Source organism: Squalius cephalus (genome assembly GCF_949319135.1).
Source record: "Squalius cephalus genome assembly, chromosome: 10".
NCBI classification, from domain to species: Eukaryota; Metazoa; Chordata; class Actinopteri; order Cypriniformes; family Leuciscidae; genus Squalius; species Squalius cephalus.
The window spans coordinates 35,499,920-35,522,564 of NC_137131.1; the positions used below are offsets into that span (position 1 = coordinate 35,499,920).

Genomic DNA, 22,645 nt, shown 5'->3' on the forward strand with positions numbered 1-22,645 from the left:
TGTTTTTCTTATGTGATACCTTTTCATATTGAATTTCTTATGTATTATGGGTTCCAATTGTGTAATAAGGTAAATGTTATGTGCTTGTTGAGATAGCTATAACATGTCTGAGCTATGATGTGTTTTTGGTCTGGGGTGCCTAGTAACTCAATTGTTTTGAGCATTTGTTTTTGCCTGTTTGGTTGTTTGTTTTAGTTTTTTCTGTTGTATTATGTATATGTGTATTTGGACCCTCTTGAAAATGAGATGTTGCATCTCAAAGGGCTATCCATTAATACATTTAAATTTAAAATATTATATATATATATATATATATACACACACACACACACACACATACATACATACAGGTGCTGGTCATAAAATTAGAATATCATCAGAAAGTTGATTTATTTCAAGAATTCAACTTAGCAGGTGAAACTAATATATAGACTCATTACAAATGAAGGAAGCATGAAGTGCTCTGAAAATGTCCTGGTAGACGGCTGCGTTGACTCTGGATTTAATAAAGCACAGTGGACCAAAGTCCTCTTTTCTGATGAGAGCAAATTTTGCATCTCATTTGGAAACCAAGGTCCCAGAGTCTGGAGGAAGAATGGAGAGGCACACAATCCAAGATGCTTGAAGTCCAGTGTGAAGTTTCCACAGTCTGTGTTGGTTTGGGAAGCCATGTCATCGGCTGGTGTTGGTCCACTGTGCTGTCCACTCAACGCAGCCGTCTACCAGGACATTTTCAGAGCACTTCATGCTTCCTTCATTTTCCAGCAGGATTTGCACCTGTCCACACTGCCAAAAGAACCAAAACCTGGTTCAATGACCATGGGATTACTGTGTAATTACTGTGTGATTTCATGTAATATTCTAATTTTCTGGGATTTTGATTTTGTGGGTTTTATAAGCTGTAAGCCATAATCATCAAAATTTAACAAATAAAGGCTTGAAATATCTCACTTTGCATGTAATGAGTCTATATATTAGTTTCACCTGTTAAGTTGAATTCTTGAAAATAAATCAACTTTTTGATGATATTCTAATTTTATGACCAACACCTGTATGTATATATATATATATATATATATATATATATATATATTACACACACATATACACACACATTATATATATATATATATATATATATATATATATATATATATATATATGTATGTATATATATATGAAATGTGTGTATATATATATATATACACATACATAATATATATAAAAAGAAATGACATGCTTAAAATTTCAGAAAAATAAAAAAATTAAATGACACTTTTAAGAATGTCTAATTAGTTTATTATTTTCTATACATCAGATATCTCTTACCATTTTAAAGTCTTTAACAACTTTAAACTCTCTCGGTTTTTAGTTCTTTCAGAAATATCAATAGATCTGCATTTACAACAGCATTCAAAACTAGAATATTTACACTGCTGGTATAGAAATTACATTACATATTTTAAAAACTAATTGTGCCCCTTAACAAATATAAATGTTTTTACTCTTCTGCATTATATGTTTAATCAACCAAATTTTCATAACTCTGTGCAGTCAACTTAATCTCATAACCTTATTTAATAATTAAGACCAGACTCTAAGAGATAGCAAGATCAATATGACTCTATAGTACCAAAGTGCCTCGATCCTCCCTGAAAGATTAATATAGATTCTGAGTAACGGAATAATGTAAACTTGTCCAGCGAAAATCCAGTCATACCAAAGTCAATCAGTAGCTTCAGTCCAAGGGAAGAACCAGCTTCTTGGTGAGGGTATATCGAGGTTCAGGCATCTGCTTGAAGCCTTTCAAAACTTTGGTGCTCACTTCACGGTTTACCTTTGTCAGGATGGACAAGATATCCTCGTTTCTATCAGAAAAAGCAGATAAGCAGACTTTAATATGGATCCATCTAAATTAAACCATCATGAATATTCAACAGGAGCATTTTCTCCAATGAGGCAAGGGAGGCAGTGTCTCTTTAAAGGCATATGAGAGATAGGGCTGTCACTTTTGTGAAAAAATCCTGTTCGATTTTTGAGACATAAGTGTTCATTGATTCGATTGTAAAATCGATTTTCCATGTCTAAAGACGTTTCCATTTTAAACGCCAAATATAGGCAAATCCACGGACAACTAACAGGCATTAGGACGAACGAAAAAAAAGGGCGCGCAGCGCTTGTGACGCGCACAAGTCAGCAATATTTCTGATGATTTATTGGCATGAAGTTTAGTGCACAATGACAAACAGGAGTGCAACATTCTCAAAAATCAATAAGCAGAGTGGATTGCCATAACATCAATGAAAAACATTACTACAGGCTTCAACATGGCTGTGTTTACGATTAGAAATGTCAAACAAATTTCACCTACGTAGGCGATTGTAGACCGTAGCCTGAATCTGTATATCTATATGCATGAGACTGTCTGAATACCGGCAGAATTCACATTTTTGTAGTAAAAAGAGACGCATTATCCAGAAGGATAATTTGCTGTTATGTGTGTTTGTCAGAGCCTGCAGTTGCTGTGTTACGCACGTTCGCTGCGGGCGTATCATGACAAGCTGGATGAGCTCCGAGAGAAGGCCGTTAAAATCGATTCCCTATTTTCGTTTTCGAAACTTATGTTGGTTGGTCCGATCGATTGTGCAATCGATTTTCGAACGTAAAGTGACAGCCCTACTGAGAGAGACAAAAAAGGTGATCAAACACTGTGTAGACCAACATTTTTCTAAAGTAAAAATGTTCTAGAAAGAGACAGGATCTCTATTGCCTCCCAGGTGCTCACTGCATTTTCTCTTAAGTGTAGAGTAAACAGGGCTGTCGGTTAGGGCGGAAAAGGGGAACCGTGTATAGAGGGCCCAGAGGCATTGGGGGGGCCTGGAGCTCGATTTCTACTGAAGGGGAACCCCCCTCTATGGAGCCCCGGACATGGTGAAGAAAAAAAAAAAAAAAATAGGAGATGGGAGGAAAAATTCTTTGGAAATGCCGAATAATTTTCCCTCGCATGTTCACATCACAAAGAACTTCATTCCTTGTGTCCTTCATAATGTCCTTGCTGAATAAAAATATGAATTTCTTTTAAAACAAAACAAAAACGGACGCCAAATTTTGAATGGAAGTGCATGTATGAATAGCATTTCTTAATCTGCATAAATGGGTCAAACTGGTGGAAATAGATGGGATGACTGGTGGAAACTAAAGACTGCAAAGTAAACATCACAGAACTGGAACATGACTTTATACAGACCCAGGAAAGGCACATCTAAAAAGTCATGTGTATATCTTTCATCCAAGGCATGAATGAGTCCTCTATGTTTTAAACTCACCTGGGGCAGATCTGCAGCTGTCTACAGAGCTCCTGGATATAGATAGACCCCTCTTTAGTGTGGCGAAAGGACTGGTAGTACTCTACTGTGGCCATTCCGATTAGGAAATCAGCTTCAAAGGGAATCTTGCGCAATGCAGGAATATGAGCATCTTCCTCAAGTGTTCCTTCTTCTGTATCATTCACTTGTCCATCTGCTGTCCATATACCGTCCTGGCCCTCATTACCCTGACAGGCCTGAATGAAGAAAAGCTTGGGCTTGGTAGCTAGAGTGCGGCATTCAGCAAAAGGCAGTGTGAGTTCACGGATTTCAACCGGTTTACCATCTGTGCCCAACACCGCGCCTTTCTCTCCATGCGAGAGGACACAGCAGACAAAAGCGCCCATTTTAGTATGATCCTTTTCTGCAAACTCCTTTATCACTTTTCTTATATCTGAGGCTAGCAGATCGTCCCGCACCTCAACCATGAAATGCATTCTCTCAAACAAGCTAAAAAGATCATCTACAGAAATAGAGAGAAAGTGTTCATTTAGAAGTCACAATTTTAAGGAATAATACGAATGAGATAAAGGATTAATACTCAAAATACCTTTGTCCTTCTTAGTGCCTTCTCGGTTGCGGTATGGGGTATTTTCTTTAAATCTGTAGTTGTTGATGATAAGACAGTACCCAAGAGGCCGCTGAGTCAGGGTATAATAGTCATCTGACTACATGAATGCAAAGCAAATCACATTAAAATGACATTTATTTACATATTACACAAATAGCCAGTACACAACACACATCTTATTCCTAGAAGATCATTGTTAAATCCTATTTGTCTCAGCGGTGGAACTATGGAAATGTAAAACAGCCTTTTATTACTAGAGTATGTGCTATGCCTTGATGAAAAAGTTCAAATCTATCAGCTGTGGGATTATTGGGTTATATTAAAACAGTCGATCATAGTGACCTTGATCCATAAATTAATCATAATTGATGTGAAATCCTGGATGTGTACTGATACAACAATCCTGATTAAATAATCCTTATCTTTTGAAAACAGTGTGTTTCAAACCCTCCCACACAACTTTTTGTTCATTTTCAGTTCAATTTGAATGAAGCGCTACCGCTAACATAAAACAGCTCTTCACCAGAACCCAGAAGTGTTGCCTGCTGAGCATTTGTTTGTGATTTACATAGGAGTGTGAAACTATAGAGCTAAACATCTATAGTAATGGTGCATCGAATTGTTTGTCATTCAACTATAATTTAACAATGAAACAATTAAGAATAAAAAGTAATTGTCTTTTTTACCCTGGGTGGAGTGTCTGAATCGGTGAAAACCGAGCCAACAGAAGAGCCTCTTCTCCCTAAAGAAAAGCGTATAAGGTTAGAGATAGATTTAAATTTAAAAAGACCATTAATGCGCAGAAATGTATAACATATATAACTCACGTCCATCCCCCATGTTCCTTTGCTGTGTAGACGGCAATATGTGGAGAGAAGAGAAACAATTATTATGCATTAAATTGCAGTATGTTTATCATTGCACTCATTACAACTATTATTAACTGGTATTTTCAAAGGCTCTTCATTTCAAGAATGTTAATTTATGTGAAAATATTGATTGCTGATATAAGCTGTAGATGTGTGGTTCTCAACCTCCCAAATAAAGGACTGCCATTCTATTGTGATAGGGTCATGTACAACATTGTAAAAAACAACACTACTGTAACTGTTTTTAGTTATGATAGCAAAACAAAAAGGCTTAACTAAACTTAAAAGAGAGGAAACAGCGCTTCCCATATGTATATCCAGTCAAACTCGGAATTTTGGCTCAAATTCATCTGCCACTTGGTTAAAGCACCAAATTAAGCAGATGCCAATATTGACAGGTTGTGTAACATTCCTTCATCCTTTAAAATCCTCGACACTAAGCAAGGCAATGAAACATAGACTAATTAAAACAAGTTCACATGCAACAAGGATAAACATGGTTTTCTGAGAAGAATCTTGAGTCTCTAATCTAAGAATCTCTTATCTGTTGGCTCACCACTTGAAGGTCAATATAAATTCTTGTTGAGAAACACTGCTTTAGATTTTTTTAAGAATCAGACCCAGATCAGTGGCGGCTCATTGAGGGAGGCAAAGGAGGCACAGCCTACCCAAAATATTGAGGTAAAAAAAAAAAAAATGGGAGAAGGACGATTTAGTGTTAATAAAATTATTCCCAGTTATTCCTTTCATTTTCATGTCATTTTCTTTAGATTTTCTGTCTAAAATTTAACAAACCAACCATTCTAAAGCAATTAAGCAACACAAATAAATACACAAATCCTTGTCAGGGGATCCCCAGACCGCTACAATTTAAAACCCACCAGCTGCCACCAGGGCCAGAGTGGGGCCACTTTTCAGCCCGGGAGTTTCAGGCCCAAGACCGGCCCACTTTTTCCATGGTGGAATTCCAAATTAGCACTTTTTCCAAATTGGATAAATGAAGCAACAGTTCAGCTCTTACTATTGTGTAGTTTGTATTAATACCATGGTTCAACAAATAATGTAAAGGTTAAATAATAATTCACTTAGACTTTATAAGAAGCAATTGCGACTTTATTTCACGCAATTCTGACTTTATATCTCGCAATTCTGACTTTATAACATGCAATTGCGACTTTATTTCACACAATTCTGACTTTATATCTTGCAATTCTGAGAAATAACGTCAGAATTGTGAGATGTAAACTCGCAAATGTGAGATAAAAAGTCGCAATTATCTTTAAAAATGTTTTATTCTGTGGCGGAAACAAGCTTCCATACCTCCTGGCCTCTTCCTCCCATCCATCCTCCCTGACGGTAGGGCTGGCCCAGCTATCGGTAGGTGGTGCCGCGGTAGCCTACCTGAGAAAGCGTTTTGGAAAAGACGGGCTATGGACCCAACCAACTCTATAGGAGGGGAGGGGAGAACTCCCTCACATGGTACAACCCATGCAGAGGCTGCGCGCTGGGGTGTCAGAATGCGGAACGTGTGTAGCCTAATGTAACTAACGTGACAAATGTGAAAGAAAAAAAAATGAATAAAAAAAATGTCCTCGACTGGCCCAAAAGTGAAGCGGCCCACCGGGAATTCTCCCGATTCCCCCACCCCGGGCCTGGCTGCCACTGACCCAGATAACCACATCATGAGAATGATTTGTGTATCTAAATGCATATTTTAAGGCAAAGATTTGGCTTACTTACATTGAGTAAAGATGGTTGTTCATTATTAGACATTTCCTGTAGAGGGAGTCTGCCTCCTATTATTAGACAAAAAAAAAACTTTTTGTATATGTTTGGATAAATGAGAAGAGCAGATACAGATAATTCATTTGATTTGATCAGTAACCTTGTCCTGGGTCTCTGTCCATATTCTGGAACTCCTCTATCCTACAGGCCAGCTGTTTGTCACATTTCTCAAGGATACCGTAAAGTTCACCGAGGTTGTCTTCCCCAAGCCTCTGGTGCTTTTCCATCTCAATCAGAACATCTAGAAGTGACTGTATGGTTCAAATAAAACAACAGGTTAAAGAGCAACCCATAATTACTGTAAAGAGTAGACAAAAAAAATAACAACAACCAGTTTTTAATTAAATAAAATGATATATATAAAAAAGAATATGTTCATTTACAAAGCTATTTTTTGCAGTCAAAATAGTTCTTTATCAGCAATTGCGTATTCCACTTTCACAATAATTTATTATTTGTGTGCAATCTGCACTAACATTATAACTTCAGGGCTTAAGATAAAACTCACAGCCGATGGTCCTAGTTTTGCTCTTGGAAGTTCCAAAAGGAACTTTAAGGAGCGAAGGTTTTCTTCTGTCATGTCCTCAGATATTTTAAAAAGCATCTTTCTGATGAGAAGAGGAAAACAAAACAAGACACAGACACTGTGACATCAAGAAAACTATTTGAAATTGATAGTGTTCTTGACTTCTATGCATCTTGTTTAGCACGTCAGTGTGCTTATCTCTATCAGACAAGTAGTAATCTACATCTACAGATGGTAAGGAATTTTCTTCATACCTGTAGGCTGAGACACCTTTACTAGAAATGTCACGTTCTGGCAGTTTTCTATTCACTTCCTCTTTCGAAGTGTCCAGGATGACAAGCAAGTCAAGACGACCAATTGTGATCAGAAGCTCAGGGACAAGTAGCTTGTCATCCAGCAGTGCTTGCTCTTCCAGTCGCAGGAACAGGTCTTTGGCATCCCTCACCGTCTCCAAACGCTTCTTGGGAATCAGGTCCATGCACAGAAACTTCAGCTGGGCCACATCAGCACTTGTCAGGTTCTCGTCAATCTCGTGAAACGTCTGAGGATCCATATTCTGCTGCATAATGTAAAATAGCAAGTCAATGAAATAAAGGAAAAACATTTTAAACAACCTTAGAAAGCCCATACTTTGTGACAGGACTGAAACCACCGTAGACATCGAGGGGGACAATTCCCCTCCAATAATTAGACGCGATTTGATATTCTTGAAGCTGTTCTGTTGAAGCTCTATTAAAAACGACTCTTTATTTTTAGGATGACGAAAAAATCTTTATAAGTTACATTTTTAGGCTGGTCTGCCTCAGCAGTCTAACAGTGCTCATCAATGGCAAAATGATCAAGATGACCAATCAATTCAATTTCATTTATTGAATTTAACTTTATTATTCAATTTAATTTGTAAATATCTCAAAATTGTTAATTAATTTAACTTTATTATTCAATTTAATTTGTAAATATCTCAAAATTGTTAATTTATAATATCCAGTGATGCCAATTGCTAATCTTTTTAATCAAAATGCATGAAAATATGCTATTATTTACGATTCATGTGATTCAAAACTGAATGTGACAGACAAGAAACCTTGTAAGTTTTTGACAAATTGGTCATAGAATGTGTGCATATTTTTTATATAAAGTATTATTTGCAAATAGTTTAAATTGAGTACTTCACAATTAGGCTACATCTTCTCTAAATCCATTTCAATTCTTTAATTCCTTAAAATAAAAATACCAATTTGTGAACTTTTACTCTGATAAACGTAAGTTCAAAAACATGCCTCAACTTGCCCAACCCAACATTTATGAAAAATACCCCTGTTCTGAGAATAGCCTACAGCGTTAAGATCCTTCCGGTGTTTTTGTTTTGTTCACAGAAAATATGATAATGGAATATTTGTTTGGAAAACAGAATACTATTTTCATAGAACTAAAATACTAATAAGTTTTGAACTAGGTATTTGATCGTATCATACAAAACTACTGAGAAACACACACATAGGACTTTTGATAAATGTGACAACATACCCTTCGGACAACATTTAAACAAGTATAAAAAACTAGTTTTAGATCAAGTGTATAATGTCACACTTTACGACACTACTGCCACTGCTTGTAAGTTCCTGTCAACAACCCAAAAACCTTGTTTGTCGAGTCGAGAGCTACAATGCTACAGCTAAAATCAACCGAACACTAAACTAAGTTTTGACAAACACATCCATGAAATTGAACTCGAACGAACAATCAACGAAAAAGCTCAAAAATCCTCTTACCTTTAAATTTACAACATCCAACTGAAATAAAACCAACGTAAACAGTCGTGGTACCAAAATCAATATAGCCTGGTCTACATGCTAAAGCTGTTTCCAACGCGTTTTTACTTTCAGTTTCAGCCTTTTCATACAGGAACTCAGGAAGTGTGACATGAGGGTGTGTTCACAAATGTGTTGGATAATTCTGTAGGTTACCTTCTAGTCATGGAATTCTAAAGAAATACTTAATTTACAGACCGTTTGACTCAAAGAAAAACAAATAAAGAGTTTATATGTATCAGTATAAATACTGCAATTCAGTTAACCCTCTGGGGTCCTTCGGGTCCAAATGGACCCGAAGCCTTTAAATAAAAAAATGTAAAAAATCATAGCTTCATCGGAATGATCCGAAATTTGGTGACTTTGTTGGTACTTGGTATATGAACACCCAAAAAAATTGGGGACAGGATTTGAATAGTCTAAGTGGTTGTAAAAAAAATAGTCACACTCAGGACCTTCGGGTCCAAATGGACCCGCCATAGGAAATGAATGGGAAATTGGCAAAAATGTGACAATACTGAGTTTTTTTGTGCGTACAATCTACAAATCAGCCACGATCCAGAAAAAAAGCACACAACAGTGAAGGGGTGAATCTATAAAACATCAAGAGTGCAAAACAGACACATCCACACACACACACACACACACACAAACACACTTTTATACACATACACACTAATAAATTCAGATTACAAAAATCTGTTTTGAATTTTTAAAAATCACAGCTTCATCGGAATGTTACGAAACTAGGTGACTTTTATGGTATTAGGTATGTGAACACACAAAAAATATTGAGGTCATGATCCAAGCATGCTAAGTGGTCATCACACTTCTGCTCTTTGGTCAAAAATGACTCCCATAGGAAATGAATGGGAAATTGTCAAAAATATGAAAACAGAGTTTTTTTGTGCATACAATCTACAAATCAGCCAAGGACTCAAAAAAGGACTCAACAGTGAAGGGGTGAATCTCTAAAACATCAAGAGTGCAAAACAGACTAAATCTGTTCAGGCAAAAATCACTAGAATTCGCAAGCCTTTCTACAGAGAGCTGTAAATCCACTAGTGGTAAAAATGTGCTATTGCGTGATAAAAATGCTCAGTGTGTCCACCAGTTGGCGCCCATCTCATTTCAAAAATTGCTTTCATGAGGCCTAGGCTTGACTCTAAAATGAAATACAGCTTTAATAAAAATAAAATAAAAATTATATATATATATAAAAAATTTCTATTATATTCAATGGGAAAAAATGGGTCATAATTATTGCATAAATATTAATTATAAATCATAAAATTATCTCAAAACACCAAAAAAGAAAAGAAAAAATATTATAAAAAACAAGTAAAAAAAAAAATATTAAGATTTTTTTATATATATATTAATCCCGCCCTCCGGGTCCATTTGGACCCGAAGGTCCCAAGTGTGACTGTTAAACGAAGGACCCCAGAGGGTTAAAATGATTTCTGTTATATGACAAGACAAGCTAGAATGTTTACTGTTTTAGGTATTGTTTTATATGGGCAAACATTCTGTGCAATATTTCTTTATTACTGCACTACCAATCTACAGTGTCTCTCACATTAGGATCATCCATATGAATCAAATACTATTACAGCACATTCAAAAAAGCATAGTCATCATTATACCAAGGCATTATTAGAAGAAAACCTTTATTTTCATTCTCTGCTACATCACACAATTTGTTAGTGTTAATTAACAATTTTTTTAAATTTGTTAATTTGTTAGTGATTTTCCTGACTTTGAGAGGCAAAGGGTGCAAAAAAGTCACGAGCAAAGGAGAAGACGTCTTGAGGTTTCCTCAACAGCAGGAACTGCAGGAAGTCTGCCATTAAAGCCTTTAGCTCAGGGTGTTGTCTGATGTAGGAGGAGTAGTCCGCTTTGAGTTCCTCCTGTGTCATAAACGAGTGACAATGAATCCTAATTTGCTTATATAAAATTTGCTTAAAATTGACCTGTATTTTATGTTGTACTTGTGTTAAATTCCTCAAATTTCTACAAGAAATAATTTTCAGGTTGAAATTAGATTTTGAAACCCAGTTTCAACATGGGCTTGGACCTGACAGTATATTTTAATAACCACTAACAAGTCTTTTTAAACAATTAATTATCACACAAAACATAACAATAATATATATATTTCTGATATCCTTGGGTGATATATGGCATCAGTTAAATGCTTATGAACAGTTATAGGCACCTTTCTGTCAAGAAACTTTGAGTACAGCTCCATATCTTCCTCCCAGATGAGTGGCTTCTTCTCAAACACAGGAATGTGGTCTTTCTCCACTAAAAAAAGAGAAGAAAAACCTTTTGATTTATTCATAATTTTTTTACTTTAAAGTTTAAAGATTACTTCTGATCACAACGGAGCAGACTGCAAAGTGTTAAAGTCTTCAAACCTCCATCGATCAAGAAAGGCAAATGCAGAAGCTTCATAATTGCAGGTGAGCCCAACTGCCCTCTGCTTGCCAGATGCCTAAGTGTAAAGTATTTTAGGAAACCAAGATCAAATCTTTAAAACTTCTGTAGCTGCTGAAAAAAGCTTTGAGTTTGTAAACAACTATGTATGGCAGCTTTGGTTTTGTTTGAAGGACGCTAATCAACGGCTATCATCAACTCTTATGAGAAACAGATGACAAGTTTTCCTTTTTAGTATAAAACGAAGAGAGTATTCTACCCATCAGGCATGAAGTAGCAATGCCAAGTTGCTGAGGAGTCCTTTGCAGAGGAGACAGTCCTTTCAATCCCAAAGATATCGACTAACTCCTCCCCAATCATCTGCTTCTTCCACCCAAGTGCTCTCTGAAGCAAACAAGTGGATCACGCAAAAATGCTAAACAGCCTGCCACCTTCAATCATGTACTGTTCATATAGATTTCGCCTATAATTAACATCCAAGGGTTGATCTATAAGCAATAATCTCCCTGGACTTACATAAACTGATTTAGAAAGCACCGTATCTGCATCAAATGACAGGAACATCATGTATTCTGGAACAGTCTTCTGCCGAGCCAGAATCCGCAGGATCAGGAAGTTGGACGCCTCAGACACGAATCCTTTTAGAGAACTCAATGGAAATGTGTGGGTTTGAGTCTTCACTCCCTAAAGAATGAGTTAAAATATGAGAAATTATTTTTTTTGCACATATTTAAGTAAATGTATTCAACATATGTAGTGCAGCATAGTACTCACCTCTTTCTCTGAGATGATCCTGTTTACCACTAGTTGATCATCCTGTCTAACAATATGTACCTTCCGGTCCACCGTCTGCTTTTCCAGCTGGAATGTTACAACACCTCAGATTTGGGTGGCTTTACATTTCGATTTAGATTATTTCATTTATTGTTTATATAATATTACACTGAATTAAACGGAACCTACCCTAAGTATTTCATAAACTTTACTTCGATAGAAAAGATACCTTTACATATTCATGATGATTCTCTTCCAGTATCTCAAGATTTCTGGATATGTAGGCTGGCAACAACACAAGGGAACAAACACAGAGTTTAACAAACTTTAAGAAAAGATTGAGAAAATTATACACATGCCATGTGTGCTCTCTCACTAACAAATAATAAAGAGAAGCAATAATTCAGACCTTCAATGGATGTGCCACAAGGAATGTCATCGATCGTTCCATGACTGTTGGCATGGAGCAGATAGCAAAGCTCCTCGTTGTAGCTCGCCTTGGTGACGCTCACAGAGAAGTCTCCCAGCTCCCTGCCCGAATCTGACACAGTCACAAGTGAATCCGCAAACAAACAATCGTCCAGATCCCTGGATCCTTTAAGTGACAGCAGAAGTGGCTTGCAATTAGAAGTCGATTGCAATCATGTACTGTTCTTGACTGAAGATTCATTTATGGTGATCACAGTTAGTGGATCTGAAAATACTTGCAGAAACATTAGATGTTTGTGCTTCATGCTTTATCACACTACTGGCACAAAGCCTCCATCCTGCAAACTTATCATAGTAAATCAAATTATATATACTGTTAAAGTTATACATAAAAACAAGAAAAAAAAATATTAGTAGGCATACAGTGCAACTTTATGAACGTGAAGGACCTTGATGCCATTAACAGATGGTCCCTGACCCTAAAGTAGCATCTCTGACAGGCAAACTTTAGAAGTAACGCCATTTATTTGATCATAATCATGTTTAAATTACTTACAAATGAAAAAAAAAAAAAAAAAAAAAAAAAAAACTTACCAATGCCGTGAATAAACTCCACTGCATTAACTGAAGCTTTCAGTTCTTCGGTTTCATTCTCCTCCATGTCTTAGAAAGTCCAGATAAAACCAGAGATTATCACAGCATTAGTTCAAAATAATTGCTTAACTGTGACCTATAAAATAACGATATTCTCAATCATATTGAAAATTTAAAAACTACGCGCGTCTTTGTTTCTTTATAACTTACCTGGATTGTAACGTTATATTGCTTTTAACAGCTCGGTGCTTCAGCAAATTATCGAACGATCTACTTTGCTAATGCTATTAAAAAGCAGAATAAACTGAAACAATTACAAACGGACACATATGGCTTTAACAAGATAGGAAACAGCCCAAACTACTAAATGCATCTACAATAGGCATTTAAACCTTTTATTTAGGGTCTATTTGTGTTTTTCGTTCATGCCTCCAACTTATTAGCATCTTTGGTTTCCTTGGTAACGATGTTGTTAACAACTGTCGTAAACCTTCTTGTAATCGCGCCACAATATTTCCACAGTGCAACACATGGAAATGAATACAGACATATTAGTTAGTAATTAATTGGTTTATTATGACAACACGTTCATAAATAATATCAGTGCTTGTGGTACCATAGTTATTCAAAACGCTGGTCATTTTAAAAGGGAACAGCTCTCCAACACAGTCAAGGGTAAAGAAAGAAAAAAAAATCAAGTAAAATTGAAATATATTTCAGTTCAAACAATGCCTTTCAGAGTCAACCAAATACTTAAAGTTCAAAGAAACCTATTTTTGTATACAAAATAATGCCCAAGTCAACTTCACTCTCTGCAAAAAACCTTCAGTTTTCAGGTCACTGTTTAAATTCACATTAAGTTAATGCTTTTAATCCAGCTCACTTATATGTAGGGAGCAGTACATGTTTAGCTTGGAATGGTTTCAGTGGTTGCAACCTCCAAATGTAAGTGGATAAAAGCCTTATCGGTCCTTAAAAATGTCCTTTCGTCTGCGCAGCTCCTCTAAAACACGGGCGCGATACGACGTCCAGTCCTCGTCCTGCTTCTGCTGCAGGCCCAGAGACCCCTGGAGATCCTGGGAGTGGCTCCGCAGGAAAGGATTGTATTGCTTCTCCTCTGCTAGAGTGGATGGACACTATGAAGAGTAGAGATAATTACATTAAAATGGTTAGTTCACCCAAAAATTAATTCTATTATTAATTTTCCACTCTCATGTCACTCATAAGACTTTCCTTCATCTTCGAAACACGTAAGATATTTTTAATGAAATCTGAGAAATCTGTTTTATATCACTGAAAATCTGTTCACCCAAAACTCTGATGGTTTAAAAAGTGCAATTTATTTAATCAAAGTCTTGTGAAGAGAAACAATTGCTTTACATGACAAACAGATTTAATTTAGGCTTTTATTCACATAAAAACATTGATCAGCAAACAGAACTCAAATATGGTAAATGGCACAACCATACCTAAAATGTGCTTGGGCTTACATTTACCAAATTTGAGTGCTCTATGTACATTCGCTGATCAATGGCTTGATAAAAGCCTAAATAATGAAATCTTTCAGATTTTATTAAAAATATCTTAATTTGTGGTCTGAAGATGAATGAAAGACTAAATGATATAAGGGTGAGTAATAGATGACAGAATTATTGAACTATGAACTATTCCTTTTTTAAATCATGCTTGGCTGGTTGGAATAATATTTAGATTATTTAATATTATTTAATGTCTCGAAATGTAACAATTATGTTGGACTGTCTTGGACATCTTGGCCTTATTTGATAGGAGGATTGTTAATAGAATTCTCGTCTTCCTTACTGTACACAATCTCTGACTTCTCTGTTGCTGCACCCACTGCAGCTTCTGCTCCCTTACAACATTGCAAGGCTCCACTTCAGCAGCAAACAGAAGGTTATCTTCAGCATACTCATGTCCTGAGAAAAAAAGACCAACTTTATTAACATGAACATGAAGCTTTTCCTTAGAATCACATCCAAGTGCAAATTTACAAAAGCATAAAACCAAAAATAAGTTGTGCACAAAAACAAAAAATTACAAACAGGCTTGTCACATTACAATTAACCCTGCGTTAAATCCAGTATATGATTCAAAATAGGGCTTTTCACACTACACTTAATCCCGGGTTATTGTCGTTCTAAACCCCGCTTTTAAACCTGTGGGATTGCAAATTTAAGAATCTGTTTAAGATCTGCTGATCCTACATCCTTACATAACATCACATGAAAAATGAAGGGGAAGTACATTAGTTTAGTTTAGTTTAGTTTAGTTTCACAATTTCACACATTGCATTTGTTGCTACATCAGAAGCAGTTGTTGGGCGTAGCATATTACAAAAGTAACAAGTTATTACAAAATAAAACATATTACAAAAGTAACAAGTTACAAAATATATTACTTTTTCAGCAGCCAAGGACTACAACACATTACCCACACAAAATATGGTAATATATCAGTCATCACAATTCAAGTAACTCGAGTTACAAACAAATAAGATGCAGCATGCCAACTCAAGCTGGATACTGGTGTACAAGATCTGCAGGAGCTTATAGCCAACGACAAAACAAAACATGAGAGAATGGGGAAAAGGAAATCTTTGACTGCACCCCGGCTCGGTGGCATCACTACCATTTCAGTCCATATCTTGCCAAAGGTGTTAAACAATTGAAAGTAGTTACTCAGTTACTCAGCTACATTTTCGAAGCAGTATAAATTATGCAGTACAAAACACATTACATTTCAAAGCTGAAGCTACTACTATAATACACACCACAGTTCAAAGTAACCTGCCCAACAACTGATCAGGAAAAACAATTGTGTTCTATTGTGAAAAATGGACTCCCAAAAAGCAACAGCTTATGAATAGGGGTCCATCCCTCCACCAGCATTGTTTTTAGATTTAAGGTAAAGATGATTGCATCAATATTTTAGCCTGAGGTTCCTGCCAGTCCTGTTCTCTTTGATGTAAGACAAATGAGTCAGATTGCTGAGACTCTCACCTTTTGTCTTTAATGGATCTTGTCCCATTCTTTGAATAGTTATGATAATTGGATTGGTAACACTAGAGTATGGGGAGGATTCGTATACCTGGAAATGTCATTTGCATGCTTAGTTTAAAGGGGTCATATAATGGTACATGCACTTTTACAAGTTGATAGTACTGAAATGTGTGTTGGCAGTGCCTGTACACAACCATCATAAAATGATAAAAATCCATCCAGTGTTTTTTTTTTTAATCATCTTATATGTTTTCCCCTGTCTTAAATCAAGCCGTTCGACCTAGTGACGTCACAAAATCGACGCCCCTCCCACAATTGTTGATTGACAGCAGCGTTTCAACACAGACCCGCCCTCGCTCTTCGTGTTCCTACTGCACCTCCAGAAGAACTGAAGTGAGTGTAACGTTTTATTAACCTTTATATTAATATTTATATTAATCTTTGCAAATCGCTAGCACGCTTCACGATGAATGCGGCTAAGGTTTACACTCAGGGTACATTACGGCATGTTTTCTATGTACGACGTTCTCAATATAATTCATAATCCCACGTTTATAATGAACAACGCGTTATGGTTATTGTGTTATTGATTTACAAACGGTGTACGCACAGAACAGAGGGGCGGAGTGAGCAAAGCTCATTATCATTCAAAGACACATGCACTTAACCCTCTGGGGTCCTTCGTCTAACAGTCACACTTGGGACCTTCGGGTCCAAATGGACCCGGAGGGCGGTATTCATATATATAAAAAAAAATCTTAATATTTTTTTTTTTACTTGTTTTTTATAATATTTTTTCTTTTCTTTTTTGGTGTTTTGAGATAATTTTATGATTTATAATTAATATTTATGCAATAATTATGACCCATTTTTTCCCATTGAATATAATAGAAATTTTTTATATTTATATAATTTTTATTTTATTTTTATTAAAGCTGTATTTCATTTTAGAGTCAAGCCTAGGCCTCATGAAAGCAATTTTTGAAATGAGATGGGCGCCAACTGGTGGACACACTGAGCATTTTTATCACGCAATAGCACATTTTTACCACTAGTGGATTTACAGCTCTCTATAGAAAGGCTTGCGAATTCTAGTGATTTTGCCTGAACAGATTTTGTCTGTTTTGCACTCTTGATATTTTAGAGATTCACCCCTTCACTGTTGAGTCCTTTTTTTCTGCATCCTGGCTGATTTGTAGATTGTATGCACAAAAAAACAGTTTTTTCATATTTTTGACAATTTCCCATTCATTTTCAATGGGGGTCATTTTTGACCAAAGAGCAGAAGTGTGAGGACCACTTAGCATGCTTGGATCATGACCTCAATATTTTTTGTGTGTTCACATACCCAATACCATAAAAGTCACATAGTTTCGTAACAGTCCGATGAAGCTGTGATTTTTAAAAATTCTAAACATATTTTTGTAATCTGAATTTATTAGTGTGTATGTGTATAAAAGTGTGTTTGTGTGTGTGTGTGGATGTGTCTGTTTTGCACTCTTGATATTTTAGAGGTTCACCCCTTCACTGTTGAGTCCTTTTTTTTCTGCATCCTGGCTGATTTGTAGATTGTATGCGCAAAAAAAACTCTGTGTTTTCATATTTTTGACAATTTCCCATTCATTTCCTATGGGGGTCATTTTTGACCAAAGAGCAGAAGTGTGAGGACCACTTAGCATGCTTGGATCATGACCTCAATTTTTTTGTGTGTTCACATACCTAATAGCATAAAAGTCACCTTGTTTCGTGACATTCCGATGAAGCTGTGATTTTTAAAAATTCAAAACAGATTTTTGTAATCTGAATTTATTAGTGTGTATGTGTATAAAAGTGTGTTTGTGTGTGTGTGTGTGTGTGTGTGGATGTGTCTGTTTTGCACTCTTGATGTTTTATAGATTCACCCCTTCACTGTTGTGTGCTTTTTTTCTGGATCGTGGCTGATTTGTAGATTGTACGCACAAAAAAACTCTGTATTGTCACATTTTTGCCAATTTCCCATTCATTTCCTATGGCGGGTCCATTTGGACCCGAAGGTCCTGAGTGTGACTATTTTTTTTACAACCACTTAGACTATTCAAATCATGTCCCCAATTTTTTTGGGTATTCATATACCAAGTACCAACAAAGTCACCAAATTTCAGACCATTCCGATAAAGCTATGAATTTTTACATTTTTTTATTTAAACGCTTCGGGTCCATTTGGACCCGAAGGACCCCAGAGGGTTAAACGGCGTGCTGAAAACAGAGCTGTTTTTGACCAGGTAAAATGAGTGTTTTCTTACAATACTAATGAGAATTTTTAATTAAAGTATATTACAAACTTTTAATTTAGACCCTAAAGAATCATATTAGCTTGTACAAAAATGGCATTATATGACCCCTTTAAGGTCGTCTCCCAGATGCTTTGTCTCCATTTTCTAAGCACTGCCTCCTAAAATCTAAATTAACTAAAATGTACACTGCCTTAGTTAGACTTGATGACTGCAGCTGCCAACAGCTCGTGTTCTCAATGAAGATACATCCATGTCTCCTGGTCTTCACTTCTGAAATTTCCAACAAACCCCAGGTAAAGCAACGTTGCACACTTGTAATTTAGAAGCGGGGTTAGCACTGCTTTTTACCCGGGGTAATAAAACCCTGTTCCGGAGTAGAGTTAGCACTGCTTAATTCTTGCCTCTAAAGTCCGCAAAACCCATTCAGAAAAAAATTAGTCGACAATATAATATAAGGATGCGCAATGCTACATTATGTATCATGATTTAAGTATTATGCCTTTATGTAAACAGGTTGCGTGCTGGGCTTGTCCAATCAATGACATTACAAATATGCAAATAAGAACGTTTACCCAGGGTTTAGGAATGTACAATGTTTAGGATTAATTAACCCCTGGTAAATTATGAGCAGTGTGAAATGAAGCAAAATAACCCAGGATTCCATTTACCCAGGGTTTAGAATGACCCAGGGTTAACTATTTCAAGTGCAAAAAGCCCTAAATGTGGTGCAAGAATGCCATAAATACATAAATAATTAATACAATTTATATAGTTGTAGACACTCTCATGCATTGTGCTTAGTTTCAGCGCCTAAGGGAAATGTTCAAAAGCTTTAATTGGAGTCATGAAGAGACACGCAAACAGGTTATGTTCTGTACTTGTCCAATAAACCCAAAATAACTGACTATCCAGTATTTATTATGATCCCAGGATAAAGTATGAACAGTCTGAAACATGAAACAAATAACCTAAGGACAAAATTGACTCTGGTTAACAACTTCAAGTGTGAAAAGACTATAAAAAAAGACTGTGTTTTCATACCAGGCCAAAGCAGAGTATCATCGTTCAGCGATCCCACAGTATCCAGAGATGACAACATAGTCGAGGCATTACCTTCAAACATTCTCCCTACAAGGGTTGGAAATGAGTCAGAGCTTTAAATAGACCTAGCTGGATTTAAGAATTCTTGTTTGCAGTTGACATGCCTTGCTGTGCATCGTTATGGGGTAATTCGTAATTTAAGCATTTGTACACTAAATGTCAAACATTGAAGGCAGGGAACAATAACACGACAAATATTTTAAACAAAAATGATACAATGACATTTTAAGAGCACACTGAGATAACAATGTTTAATGCCACACTCACCACATCCAGAGAGGAATACCAGATCCCCTGAAAACAAGCTGCTGGGGCCACCGATCACCCGGCCATCGAGCAGGTAGATCATGTGACCCACTGTGTGCCCAGGTGTAAAGAAGGCCTTGAAGTGCAGCCGAGTTCCAAAATCTATTGTGTCTTTGTCTGAAAGGGGGCTAAATTCACAAAATATAAATTTAAGTGGTCCGTTTCATGCTCTCAATTAATACCCAACTTCATCTGAAATTATTATATATTCAAAGGTACTGACTGTGTGAGGCCTGGAATGTTGTCCATAGCATTTCCATACACTCGACAGGAACTGTAGCGCCTCTTTAGAGCCCTGTTTCCTCCACTGTGGTCCCTGGTTGGGGAAAAATGTATATAAATACGTTAATTTAATTTTTGTGTTTAGCTATTCAGTCTTGATGTGGTTATGTTCACCCTGAAATTAAAATTCTATAATTTTCTCACCCTCATGCCATTCTAAGCCTATACGACTTTCATTTATCTTCAGAACACAAATTAAGATATTTTTAATATTCTTACATCATTTTTGTCCAACCATTGAAAATCCATGCAACCAACATTTTCAAGCTTCAAAAAACACATAGTTAAAGTATCCAAGTCTTCTGAAGAGAGATGCTCACTTTACCATACTTGATGTGTTTATGTCAATAAAAACCCTAAATTAGATTTATCTAGATGTCTATTTATACGGATTTCTTGTCTTTTTGTAATTTGTGAAGCATGTACATTTTGAACCCAATCTTTTGGGTTTGAAATGATATTATTTTTTAAAAAATGTTTGGGTGAACTAACCCTTTAAAGGTTGTTAGACGCCTCATGTGTCTTAGAACTGGTGCAATGTGATCTTACAACGCTAAAATGATCTTCATAATATCAATACTTGAATTCTCACACAAATAAATAATCGTGAACGCAACATTGATGGGTGATACAGTAAAAGTGGTACTCGCGTATCTAGTTATTGATTAACTAATAGACTGTCATTCTGTCATAGTTGCTGCTAATACATTCATTGTGCAGCATTCAGTCTGTATAGATTTTTGGCATTTTCAAACTTGGTCTTACCAGTGCTTGTGCGTGCACAGAACAGCTTGTAATGCCGCCCCCTCTTCCTCTAGACATGCCTGTGTGGGTGTGAGGACAGACCATGAAATAAGATGAGAAATGAGAAAACAAATCTAGGGCTCTGGTTAATATCATGTGAAAGATCAGTGACAGACATGTGACTTTATACATGACACATTCCCAGAAAGCATCTCTTCCTGTATTTGAAGGGTCCTAAATATTTTGATATTACTACTGAACATTTGCATTTGTGAGAATGAAAAACTGGAATCTGTCCATTACAATGACAGATTTCCAATAAAAATAACTGAAAATGATTCCATCTTCCACAATTTTGGTAAACCAGTGAGGAAGAGGGAGTCATTTCCACTAAACCACATGGGTTTGGCAATTTCATCACAGTAAGACATATAATCCGGAAAACTATTTCTGAAACTTGTTTTGAATCCAACCTGAACAGGCTGAGGGTCGGCGGGATCAACCACAACAGCCGTATTGGACGCAGTGTCAATAACCACATAGCTGTAGTTGTCTGATAAGATGGGTACTGGTATTATCTTGATGCCTGTTGAAAATAATAGTGTGACATTAATTATTGTAATCAGCTGTTGAGTGTATGATGGAAAAAGGGGTTTCTGCTCACCGTTTATTATAGTAGGTTGAGTTCTGGAGTGGCCAGTGGGGTACCGCTCCCGTGCTTTCCTCATCTGCCTCTTATGAAATATGTACCCAAGTTTGGTCCGCGTATACAGAGAGTACCTGGAAGTGTTTTTAAAAATGAGTGTTTTATGCAGGTTCCCCTTTGAAATTGTTCCCCAACCCTGGCATTTTAATACTTATAATAGTATGATATTTGGGCAGAAATGTTGTAAGTTAAAACTAAATAATCAATTAGGGGAATAAATGAATGTTTCTAAGTGTTTAGGCTACTGAATTTCATTACAAGTACCCTAGTTTGTTTGATAAGAAAGCATAATTTCATTGATTTAACCATGGTGTTGACGTTTTACATTTTACTGTAAGTAAGTTACATTAATCACAGTGACCATGATAAAATGACAAATCATTGACATTCACTGAAGGGAACGTCTACATACGTAAATAGTTTATATTGCAATATCACTTACAAAACTGTTTAGGTAAACATAATTTACGATAGTGTGGATAAAAACAGTAGCCTGTGTAAACATAACACAGACTGCCGCAGCAGGCCAAATAAGCCACTTACGCTATCCAAAACAGCGGTTTCTCTGTGCGAGCCATCAGTTTACCGATCAGACTGTTTTTCCATGCACTTTTTCTGGCGCATTTAGGATACCGACAGATGTAAAACCCTCCACATATTGAAGCAATACAAAGTAAATACACTGGCCAGTCCGGAAACGCCATTCTAGAGGGCGTGTCGTCGACGATGACGCAATTAAAAGGTACAACTACGAGTGGCCAGAAGTAACTCCTTTGACTCGGATTTTATTTTTTCTATATCTTCTTCATACATTTTATTTTATTTTATAAGGTTTATAAGGTTCATTATTATCATTATTTGTGTCTGCCAGCTATTATTGGGTGATAACATTTCATAGACTGTTTTTTGCACAAATCATTTTGCATTTATTGCACACTGCATGCATGTTTTACACAGCTTGTTTTACCTATAACTTACCTAAAAATAAACCTCTAGCTCTTAGCTTATCTTTGTGACCCTAATCGCTCTATTCAACTTTGTTGTATTGCT

At 36.3% G+C, this 22,645-nt stretch overlaps 3 protein-coding genes across 6 annotated transcripts; all 3 read right to left on the minus strand.

Annotated features, from left to right (window-relative positions):
• Positions 1–1,280: 1,280 nt before the first annotated feature.
• On the minus strand, positions 1,281–9,015 carry casp8 (caspase 8, apoptosis-related cysteine peptidase; the record flags this gene model as incomplete). Of its 3 annotated transcripts, none has more annotated exons than XM_079884745.1 (10): positions 1,281–1,868; positions 3,327–3,828; positions 3,916–4,033; positions 4,623–4,678; positions 4,764–4,785; positions 6,546–6,601; positions 6,691–6,841; positions 7,099–7,198; positions 7,371–7,672; positions 8,889–9,015. In XM_079884745.1, 9 exons carry the CDS (start codon positions 7,667–7,669, stop codon positions 1,739–1,741), a joined length of 1,434 nt encoding a protein of 477 aa, XP_079740871.1. In that variant the 3' UTR covers positions 1,281–1,738. The 3 variants fall into 3 exon arrangements, with proteins under 3 accessions (XP_079740871.1, XP_079740870.1, XP_079740869.1); XM_079884744.1 differs by having other exon boundaries at positions 7,371–7,675; positions 8,889–9,006; XM_079884743.1 differs by lacking the exon at positions 8,889–9,015 and having other exon boundaries at positions 7,371–7,681.
• Positions 9,016–10,639: 1,624 nt separating this feature from the next.
• Positions 10,640–13,608, minus strand: catip (ciliogenesis associated TTC17 interacting protein). 2 transcript variants are annotated; one of them, XM_079882618.1, is made up of 10 exons: positions 13,374–13,608; positions 13,164–13,232; positions 12,550–12,735; positions 12,370–12,425; positions 12,141–12,227; positions 11,883–12,050; positions 11,626–11,750; positions 11,348–11,424; positions 11,146–11,234; positions 10,640–10,837 (listed from the first exon to the last, which is right to left on the minus strand). In XM_079882618.1, exons 2-10 carry the CDS (start codon positions 13,228–13,230, stop codon positions 10,670–10,672), a joined length of 1,023 nt encoding a protein of 340 aa, XP_079738744.1. In that variant the 5' UTR covers positions 13,231–13,232; positions 13,374–13,608; the 3' UTR covers positions 10,640–10,669. The 2 variants fall into 2 exon arrangements, with proteins under 2 accessions (XP_079738744.1, XP_079738745.1); XM_079882619.1 differs by having other exon boundaries at positions 13,164–13,608.
• A 108-nt stretch (positions 13,609–13,716) lies between these two features.
• On the minus strand, positions 13,717–22,322 carry pnkd (PNKD metallo-beta-lactamase domain containing). Its single transcript, XM_079882617.1, has 9 exons — positions 22,139–22,322; positions 21,554–21,669; positions 21,363–21,475; positions 20,911–20,969; positions 20,087–20,179; positions 19,825–19,991; positions 19,498–19,584; positions 14,985–15,100; positions 13,717–14,299 (listed from the first exon to the last, which is right to left on the minus strand). Exons 1-9 carry the CDS (start codon positions 22,297–22,299, stop codon positions 14,126–14,128), a joined length of 1,086 nt encoding a protein of 361 aa, XP_079738743.1. The 5' UTR covers positions 22,300–22,322; the 3' UTR covers positions 13,717–14,125.
• Between the last annotated feature and the right edge of the window lie 323 nt (positions 22,323–22,645).